This window comes from Oncorhynchus kisutch, unplaced genomic scaffold (genome assembly GCF_002021735.2).
Source record: "Oncorhynchus kisutch isolate 150728-3 unplaced genomic scaffold, Okis_V2 scaffold3540, whole genome shotgun sequence".
Lineage (NCBI taxonomy): Eukaryota > Metazoa > Chordata > Actinopteri > Salmoniformes > Salmonidae > Oncorhynchus > Oncorhynchus kisutch.
In genome coordinates, this window is record NW_022265485.1 from 1 (window position 1) to 11,131 (window position 11,131).

The 11,131-nt window shown below is 43.8% G+C and overlaps 1 protein-coding gene across 1 annotated transcript; it reads left to right on the forward strand.

Moving 5' to 3' along the window:
• Window positions 1–8,329: 8,329 nt before the first annotated feature.
• Window positions 8,330–10,806, forward strand: LOC116371694 (protocadherin-17-like; the record flags this gene model as incomplete). Its single annotated transcript, XM_031820590.1, has 2 exons — window positions 8,330–8,389; window positions 10,572–10,806. Coding segments are annotated over 2 exons (295 nt in total), but the record flags the coding sequence as incomplete, so codon positions are not given.
• Window positions 10,807–11,131: the final 325 nt, after the last annotated feature.

Genomic DNA, 11,131 nt, shown 5'->3' on the forward strand with positions numbered 1-11,131 from the left:
TTCCCAGTCCCATTCCCAGCCATGTATATCTATAATGAGACCAGTCCCATTCCCAGCCATGTATATCTATAATAGACCAGTCCCATTCCCAGCCATGTATATCTATAATAGACCCGTCCCATTCCCAGCCATATATATCTGATAATAGACCAGTCCTATTCCCAGCCATGTATATCTATAATAGACCCGTGTCTCTGCTATGTTTCCCAGTCCCATTCCCAGCCATGTATATCTATAATAGACCAGTCCCATTCCCAGCCATGTATATCTATAATAGACCAGTCCTATTCCCAGCCATGTATATCTATAATAGACCCGTCCCATTCCCAGCCATGTATATCTATAATAGACCAGTCCCATTCCCAGCCATGTATATCTATAATAGACCCGTCCCATTCCCAGCCATGTATATCTATAATAGACCCGTCCTATTCCCAGCCATGTATATCTATAATAGACCCGTCCTATTCCCAGCCATGTATATCTATAATCGTCCCGTCCTATTCCCAGCCATATATATCTATAATAGACCAGTCCCATTCTCAGCCATGTATATCTATAATAGACCCGTCCCATTCCCAGGATGTATATCTACATCCATCTCTCTCTGAGTCTCCTGGGTTCAGAAAGGAGGAATCTTCGTGTCCAAGTACTGTATAATGAAGGCAAAATTGACACACACACACACACACACCAGGAGGGCCATATCGGCAGTAGTGTTGCATTAATTGGCTGGGCTGTAATTGGTAGAAGATATGACCTGATACATGACATCAACAGGAAGAGGAAGAACTAGTGGAGATAGAACTGAGCTGTAATTGGTAGATTGGACAGCTCTAGAGCTCTCCATGGTAACCTGTTCTCCATGGTAACCTGGTCTAAAGTAGTGCACCACTGACTAATCAGACAAAGACAGTGAGTGCCCAGCCTCCAACTCAATATCTGACTGCCCGAGAAACAGCCTTCTGGGTAATATCTGACTACTAGAGAAACAGCCTTCTGGGTAGTATCTGACTACCAGAGAAACAGCCTTCTGGGTAATATCTGACTACAAGAGAAACAGCCTTCTGGGTAATATCTGACTACTAGAGAAACAGGCTTCTGGGTAATATCTGACTACTAGAGAAACAGGCTTCTGGGTAATATCTGACTACTAGAGAAACAGGCTTCTGGGTAATATCTGACTACCAGAGAAACAGCCTTCTGGGTAATATCTGACTACTAGAGAAACAGCCTTCTGGGTAATATCTGACTACTAGAGAAACAGCCTTCTGGGTAATATCTGACTACCAGAGAAACAGGCTTCTGGGTAATATCTGACTACTAGAGAAACAGGCTTCTGGGTAATATCTGACTACTAGAGAAACAGGCTTCTGGGTAATATCTGACTACTAGAGAAACAGCCTTCTGGGTAATATCTGACCACTAGAGAAACAGCCTTCTGGGTAATATCTGACCACTAGAGAAACAGCCTTCTGGGTAATATCTGACTACTAGAGAAACAGCCTTCTGGGTAATATCTGACTACTAGAGAAACAGGCTTCTGGGTAATATCTGACTACTAGAGAAACAGGCCTTCTGGGTAATATCTGACCACTAGAGAAACAGCCTTCTGGGTAATATCTGACCACTAGAGAAACAGGCTTGAATGAGGTAGATGCAATTCACAGAACAAGAATGAGAGAGAGAAGAGGAGTCTGTTTTGTCAGAATTGAAAATGGCCTTCAAACTCATCTGTCCTCTCTTCCTCTCTCTCCTGCATTTCAAAGGACTGCAGGCAATTATTATTTCAATGCCAAACAATTTCAATCTTTTTGTATTATTAGATTGTACCCTTTGATATGGCTGCTTGAGAGAGAGAGAGAGAGAGAGAGAGAGAGAGAGAGAGAGAGAGAGAGAGAGAGAGAGAGAGAGAGAGAGAGAGAGAGAGAGAGAGAGAGAGAGAGGAGAGAGAGAGAGAGAGAGAGAGAGAGAGAGAGAGAGAGAGAGAGAGAGAGAGAGAGAGAGAGAGAGAGAGAGAGAGAGAGAGAGAGAGAGAGAGAGAGAGAGAGAGAGAGAGAGAGAGAGAGAGAGAGAGAGAGGTTCAGGTGGATATAGATATATATATATATAGAGAGAGAGGTTTCAGGTGGATATAGATATATATATATATAGAGAGAGGGGTTCAGGTGGATATAGATATATATATATATAGAGAGAGAGGGGTTCAGGTGGATATAGATATATATAGAGAGAGAGAGTGTTTGACAAAGGAACTGAAGGTCACAACCTTCACATGCCCCCACATTCTGCAGTTCTGTGTGTGTGTCTACTGAGCCATGCTGCGCACAGACACACACACACACACACACACACACACACACACACACACACACACACACACACACACACACACACACCTCGTTCCATACGGGCTGTTGAAATATCCCATTGAGTTCCTAATATCAAGAGCATGTGAAGATCCCTAGGAGTGGTATCTGTCTGTCTCTCTGTGAAGAACCCTAGGAGTGGTATCTGTCTGTCTCTCTGTGAAGTTCCCTAGGAGTGGTATCTGTCTGTCTCTCTGTGAAGAACCCTAGGAGTGGTATCTGTCTGTCTCTCTCTGTGAAGATCCCTAGGAGTGGTATCTGTCTGTCTCTCTCTGTGAAGATCCCTAGGAGTGGTATCTGTCTGTCTCTCCGTGAAGAACCCTAGGAGTGATATCTGTCTGTCTCTCTGTGAGGATTCCAGAACGATCAACATTTCTGTTGTGATGGAATCACTTGGCAAGACTCCAGATTGCAATTATAAACAGGTGTGATTTGACGCCTTGAGATGAAAATATTTCTGGTAATTAGTTCAGTAAGAATGACAAAAAAAAACACCTTTATCCACTAACAGTCTTGTTATTTCCACCCACTGTGCTCCAAAGAGATTCAGTGATTTCATATCCTGTGATGATTATTTTGTGACATTTGAAAAAAGACATTCGACTCTGCAGCCTAATAGATAGCGATGGCTGGACAGGAAACAGGAAACCTTGGTTTTTGTCTTGAAACAAAATGTCACCCTATCCCCTACGTTGTGTGTCCAATGGGCCCTGGTCCAAAGTAGTGCACTATGGCTACGGGGATAACTAGTCAGATGTATAACCGAATGCATTCAACTGGGTCTTCCTCATTTAACCCAACTCCTCTGAATCAGAGAGGTGCTGGGTGTAGGGGAGGGGGGGAGCGCTGCCTTAATCAACATCCATGTTCTCAACACCCGGGGAACTGGGGGGGTTAACTGCTTCGCTCAAGGAGCAGAACGACAGATTTATACCTTGTCAGTCCGGGGATTCGAACCAGCAACCTTTGGGTTACTGGCCCAGCGTTCCTCCAGGCTACCTGCCGCCCCTCACAGGAATCTGTTTTTCTTTAAATGTCTGGTCCTCTCTGATCTCTGAGCTGATCTAGACAACCTTTCATTAACACGGCTAATTAGAATGATTAGAGAGGCTAATATGACTGATAATGGCTGAGGAGAGAGAGAGAGAGAGAGAGAGAGAGCGAGTGAGAGAGAGAGAGTGAGAGAGAGAGAGAGAGAGAGAGAGAGAGAGAGAGAGAGATAAACAGACAGAGAGAGAGTGGATAAACAGACAGAGAGAGAGTAAGTGCATTGACCTCCTGTTCAGTCTCTCCATCTAGTGTTTAGGATGTCGATACTGTCTGGACCACGTCTGGGAGTTGGGACCCAGGCTCCCCCTCTCTCCATCCCTTCCATCTCCCCTCCTCCCCCTTTCCTCATTGACTCTGAGCCACAGAGCAAATACGCTGCAGCAACATTGACGGGACGGACAATTGAGACACCCCAGAGAAAGAGAGGGATAGATTTAGAGGGAGAAAGAGAGTGAGATACAGAGAGACAGAGTGAGATACAGAGAGACAGAGAGAGAATGAGAGAGAAACAGAGAGAGAGAGACAGAGAGAGACAGACAGAGAGTTGGAGAGCGAGGGAGTGAAATACAGAGAGAGAGAGGGAGAGTTAGCGAGAGGAAGAGAGACAGTCCTGGCTCCAGTGCATTTGCGAAAAAAGCACAATCGTTCAATACAGAAGTATATATCTTTAACCTGCATATTTAGCTAAAAGAAATCCAGGTTAGCAGGCAATATTAACCAGGTGAAATTGTGTCACTTCTCTTGCGTTCATTGCACGCAGAGTCAGTGTATATGCAACAGTTTGGGCCGCCTGGCTCGTTGCGAACTAATTTGCCAGAATTTTACGTAATTATGACATAACATTGAAGGTTGTGCAATGTAACAGGAATATTTAGACTGATGGATGCCACCCGTTAGATAAAATACGGAACGGTTTCATATTTTACTGAAAGAATAAATGTTTTGTTTTCGAGATGATAGTTTCCGGATTCGACCATATTAATGACCTAAGGCTCGTATTTCTGTGTGTTATTATGTTATAACTAAGTCTATGATTTGATAGAGCAGTCTGACTGAGCAGGGATAGGCAGCAGCAGGCTTGTAAGCATTCATTCAAACAGCACTTTGGTGCGTTTTGCCAGCAGCTCTTCGCTGAGATGAGGCTGGTGTAACCGATGTGAAATGGCTAGCTAGTTAGCAAGGTGCGCGCTGATAGCGTTTCAAACGTCACTCGCTCTGAGACTTGGAGTGGTTGTTCCCTTGTTCTGCATGAGTAATGCTGCTTCGAGGGTGGCTGTTGTCGATGTGTTCCTGGTTCGAGCCCAGGGAGGAGCGAGGAGAGGGACGGAAGCTATACTGTTACACTGGCAATACCAAAGTGCCTATAAGAACATCCAGTAGTCAAAGGTTAACGAAATACAAATGGTATAGAGAGAAATACCTAAAACTTCTTACCTGGCAATATTGAAGACTCATGTTAAAAGGAACCACCAGCTTTCATATGTTCTCATGTTCTGAGCAAGGAACCGAAACGTTAGCTTTCTTACATGGCACATATTGCACTTTTACTTTATTATACTTTGTTTTTGCATTATTTAAACCAAATATTTAAACCAATTTGAGGCTAAATTGATTTTATTGATGTATTATATTAAGTTAAAATAAGTGTTCATTCAGTATTGTTGTAATTGTCATTATTAAAAATCATTTTTAAACAATCATCTGATTAATCGGTATCGGCTTTTTTTGGTCCTCCAATAATCCGTTCGGTATCAGCGTTGAAAAATATTTTTCGGTCGACCTCTAGTTGTCCGGACCTCTGGCAGTCTCTATGGGGGTGCCACAGGATTCAAAATATTGGGCCGACTCTTTTCTCTGTATATATCAATGATGTCGGTCTTGCTGCTGGTGATTCTCTGATCCACCTCTACGCAGACGACACCATTCTGTATACTTCTGTATACTTCTGGCCCTTCTTTGGACACTGTGTTAACTAACCTCCAGACAAGCTTCAATGCCATACAACTCTCCTTCCGTGGCCTCCAATTGCTCTTAAATACAAGTAAAACTAAATGCATGCTCTTCAACCGATCGCTACCTGCACCTACCCGCCTGTCCAACATCACTACTCTGGACGGCTCTGACTTAGGATATGTGGACAACTATAAATACCTAGGTGTCTGGCTAGACTGTAAACTCTCCTTCCAGACCCACATCAAACATCTCCAATCCAAAATTAAATCTAGAATCGGCTTCCTATTTCACAACAAAGCATCCTTCACTCACGCTGCCAAACATACCTTGCAAAACTGACTATCCTACCGATCCTTGACTTCGGCGATGTCATTTACAAAATAGCCCCCAACACTCTACTCAACAAACTGGATGCAGTCTATCACAGTGCCATCCGTTTTGTCACCAAAGCCCCATATACTACCCACCACTGCGACCTGTACACTTTCGTTGGCTGGCCCTCGCTTCATACTTGTCGCCAAACCCACTGGCTTCAGGTCATCTACAAGTCTCTGATAGGTAAGGCCCCGCCTTATCTCAGCTCACTGGTCACTATAGCAGCACCCACCTGTAGCACACGCTCCAGCAGGTATATCTCTCTAGTCAACCCCCAAAGCCAATTCCTCCTTTGGTCTCCTTTCCATTCAGTTCTCTGCCAATGACTGGAATGAATTGCAAAAATCACTGAAGCTGGAGACTCTTACCTCCCTCACTAACTTCAAGCACCAGCTGTCTGTGCAGCCTCACAGATCGCTGCACCTGTACATAGCCCATCTGTAAACAGCCCATCTATCTATCTACCTCATCCCCATTCTGTATTTATTCATTTATCTTGCTCCTTTGCACCCCAGTATCTCTACTTGCACATTCATCTTCGGCACATCTACCATTCCAGTATCTAATTGGTATATTGTAATTAATTCACCACTATGGCCTATTTATTGCCTTACCTCCCTTATCTTACCTCATTTGCACACACTGTATATAGAATTTCTTCAACTGTGTTATTGACTGTATGTTTGTTTTACTCCATGTGTAACTCTGTGTTGTTGTATGTGTCGAACTGCTTTGCTTTATCTTGGCCAGGTCACAGTTGTAAAAAAAAATCAAAAGAATTCAGCCAAGACCTCAGAAAAAAATTGTAGTCCTCCACAAGTCTGGTTCATCCTTGGGAGCAATTTCCAAACGCCTGAAGATAACCACGTTCATCTGTACAAACAATAGTACGAAAGTATAAACACCATTGGACCACGCAGCCGTCATACCGCTCAGGAAGAAGAGGTGTTCTGTCTCCTAGAGATGAACCTACTTTAGTGTGAAAAGTGCAAATCAATCCCAGAACAACAGCAAAGGACCTTGTGAAGATGCTGGAGGAAACAGGTACAAAATTATCTATATCCATCTATAAAACAAGTCCTATGTCGACATAACCTTAAAGGCTGCAAACCGCCATAAAAAAGCCAGACTACGGTTTGCAACTGCACATGGGGACAAAGAAAATAGAACTGTTTGGCCATAATGACCATCCTTATGTTTGGAGGAAAAAGGGGGAGGCTTGCAAGCCGAAGAACACCATCCCAACCATGAAGCACGGGGGTGGCAGCATCATTTTATTGGGGTGCTTTGCTGCAGGAGGGACTGGGGCACTTCACAAAATAGATGGCTTCATGAGGAAGGAATATGTGGATATATTGAAGCAACATCTCAAGACATCAGTCAAGTTAAAGCTTGGTTGCAAATGGGTCTTCCAAATGGACAATGACCCCAAGCATACTTCCAAAGTTGTGAAAAAAATGCCTTAAGGACAACAAAGTCAAGATATTGGAGTGGCCATTACAAAGCCCTAACCTCAGTCCAATAGAACATTTGTGGGCAGAACTGAAAAAGCACGTGCGAGCAAGGAGACCTACAAACCTGACTCAGTTACACCAGCTCTGTCAGGAGGAATGGGCCAAAAATTCACCCAACTTATTGTGGGAAGCTTGTGGAAGGCTACCCGAAACGTTTGACCCAAGTAAACAATTTAAAGGCAATGCTACCAAATACTAATTGAGTGTATGTAAACTTCTGACCCACTGGGAATACGATGAAAGAAATTAAATCTGAAATAAATCACTCTCTCTACTATTATTCTGACATTTCATATTCTTAAAATAAAGTGGTGATCCTAACTGACCTAAAACAGTACATCTTTACGAGGATTAAATGTCAGGAATTGTGAAAAACGAGTTTAAATGTATTTGGCTAAGATGTATTGTAAACTTCTGACATCAACTGTACATTCCATTCAGCACAGTTCAGTAGAAGCTTCTCTTCTCTTCAAGAACATGTTTTCTTAATGAATTAAAGTAAACAATTAATAGAATCTGTTACCCTTTCCTCCCCCCGCCTCCCCCTCCACTCAAAATTCTCCTCCCTCTTCCCCCCCTCCTCTCTTCATTCTCCCCCCTCCTCCCCCCTACTCTACATTCCTATCATAATTCCCCCCCCCCCCCTTAAGGAGCTCTTGTTGCAATACCAACAGGGGACACATTTGGGAGTAGCACAACACCGACAGGAGACACATTTGGGTGTAACACAACACCGACAGGGGACACATTTGTATGTAACACAATACCGACAGGGGACACATTTGTGTGTAACACAATACCGACAGGGGACACATTTGGGTGTACACACAACACCGACAGGGGACACATTTGGGTGTAACCACAACACCGACAGGGGACACATTTGGGTGTAGCACAACACCGACATGGGGACACATTTGGGTGTAACACAACACCGACAGGGGACACATTTGGGTGTAACACAACACTGACAGGGGACACATTTGGGTGTAACACAACACCGACAGGGGACACATTTGGGTGTAACACAACACGTTGTAAACACTCTCCTCTCTCCCTTCTTCACAGACAGACCAATTTTCCCGCTGAGCCCAATTACATGGGCAGCAGGCAGCAGTTTGTTCAAAGGTAAGACTCATCATGAATCCCAATAGTCTATATGCTTACAGTTATAACTAGATCCTATACTAGTCACTGTACACTAACCCTTTATAGTTATAACTAGACCCTATACTAGTACTGTACCCTAAACCCTTTACAGTTATAAATAGATCCTATACTAGTACTGTACCCTAACCCCTAACCCTTTATAGTTATAACTAGATCCTATACTAGTACTGGTACCCTAACCCTTTATAGTTGTAACTAGATCCTATACTAGTACTGTACCCTAACCCTAAACCCTTACAGTTATAACTAGATCCTATACTAGTACTGTACGACACTAACCCTTTATAAGTTATATAACTAGAATCCTATACTAGTACTGTACCCTAACCCTTTATAGTTATAACTAGAACCTATACTAGTACTGTACCCTAACCCTTTACAGGGATATAACTAGATCCGATACTAGATACTGTATACCCTAACCCTTATACAGTTATAACTGAACCTATACTAGTACTGTACCCTACCCTTTACAGTTATAAGCCTAGAAACCTATACATAGTACGTAACCCTAACCCTTTACAGTTATAACTAGATCCTTATACTAGTACTGTACACTAACCTTTATAGTTATTACACTAGAACCTATACTAGTACTGTACCCTAACCCTTTATAGTTGTAACTAGATCCTATACTAGTACTGTACACTAACCCTTTATAGTTTAACTAGATCCTATACTAGTACTGTACCCTAACCCTAACCCTTTATAGTTGTAACTAGATCCTATACTAGTACTGTACCCTAACCCTTTACAGTTATAACCTGCTCCTATCCTAGTACTGCAACCCACAGAAGAGTTTATAATCTAGTAGAAATCAGAAAAGAAATGGAATAGATGTTCAGTTGTCAAACTCAATCCCCTATATAACCCTAAAACCCTAAACCCCTGACCCTAAACTAACCCTAAACCTAACCCTAAGCCCTAAACCTAACACTAAAACCTAAACCCTAACCCTAAACCCTGACCCCTAACACTAACCCTAACCCTAAACATAAACCCTAAACCTAACCCTAAACCCTAAGCTTAAACCCTGACCCTAACACTAAGCCCTAAACCCTAACCCCTAAACCCTAACCCTAAACCCTGACCCTAACACTAACCCTAACCCCTAAACCCTAACCCTACCCTAACCCTGACCCTAACACTAAGCCCTAAACCCTAAACCCTGACCCTAACAATAAGCCCCTGGGGCGGCAGCGTAGCCTAGTGGTTAGAGCGTTGGGCTAGTAACCGGAAGGTTGCGAGTTCAAACCCCGAGCTGACAAGGTACAAATCTGTCGTCTGCCCCTGTGAACAGGCAGTTAACCCACTGTTCCCAGGCCGTCATTGAAAATAAGAATTTGTTCTTAACTGTCTTGCCTGGTTAAAGAAAGGTAAAAAAAAAAAAAATAATAATCCCTACCCCTAACCCTAAACTCTGACCCCTAAACCCTGACCCCTAAACCCTACCCCCTAAACCCTGACCCCTAAACCCTGACCCTAAACCCTTACCCCTAAACCCTGACCCTAACACTAAGCCCTAAACGCTAACCCTAAACCCTGACCCCTAAACCCCTACCCCTAAACCCTGACCCCTAACACTACAGCCCTAAACACTAAGCCCTAAACCCTAACCCCTAAACCCTAACCCTAAACCCTAAACCCTGACCCTAAACACTAAGCCCTAAACCCTGACCCCTAAACCCTGACCCCTAAACCCCTACACCTAAACCCTGACCCTAACACTAAGCCCTAAACGCTAACCCTAAACCCTGACCCCTAAACCCCTGACCCTAACACTAAGCCCTAAACACTAAGCCCTAAAACCTAACCCCTAAACCCTAACCCCTAAACCCTAAACCCTGACCCTAAACACTAAGCCCTAAACCCTGACCCCTAAACCCTGACCCCTAAACCCTACCCCTAAACCCTGACCCTAACACTAAGCCCTAAACGCTAACCCTAAACCCTGACCCCTAAACCCTACCCTAAACCCTAAACCTAACCCTAACACCCCCTAAACCCTAACCCCTAAACCCTAACCCCTAAACCCTGAACCCTAAACCCTAAACCTAACCCCTAAACCCTGAACCCTAAACCCTAAACCCTAACCCTATTTAACATATTTTAATTCTTCTTCTTTTGTCTTGTCCTGTAGCAGCTCGACATTCAAGGACCCAGAGCGAGCCAGCCTTAGAGACAGTGGTCATGGCGATAGTGATCAGGCCGATAGCGACCAGGACACTAATAAAGGCTCCTGCTGCGACATGTCGGCCAAGGAGGCTCTGAAGATGAAGGCTACGGGTGTTAAACCACCTCCTCTGGAACAGGGTGAGTCCTTGTTACCTAGTTACTCTTCACCGTCAGACTTGATCACCTCCTTCTATTATGAAGTCAGCCTTGTCTGAGTCTGGAACGATCGCTGTTTCTGTAGAGTTAGCTAGCTAGATGTACAAGTCAACTCCCTGGACAGGACGCTAGTCTATATCCTGTTTATGTAGAGTTAGCTAGCTAGATGTACAAGTAACCTCCCTGGACAGGATGCTAGTCTATATCCTGTTTCTGTAGTGTTAGCTAGATGTACAAGTCAACTCCCTGGACAGGACGCTAGTCTATATCCTGTTTCTGTAGTGTTAGCTAGATGTACAAGTCAACTCCCTGGACAGGACGCTAGTCTATCTCCTGTTTCTGCAGTGTTAGCTAGATGTACAAGTCAAC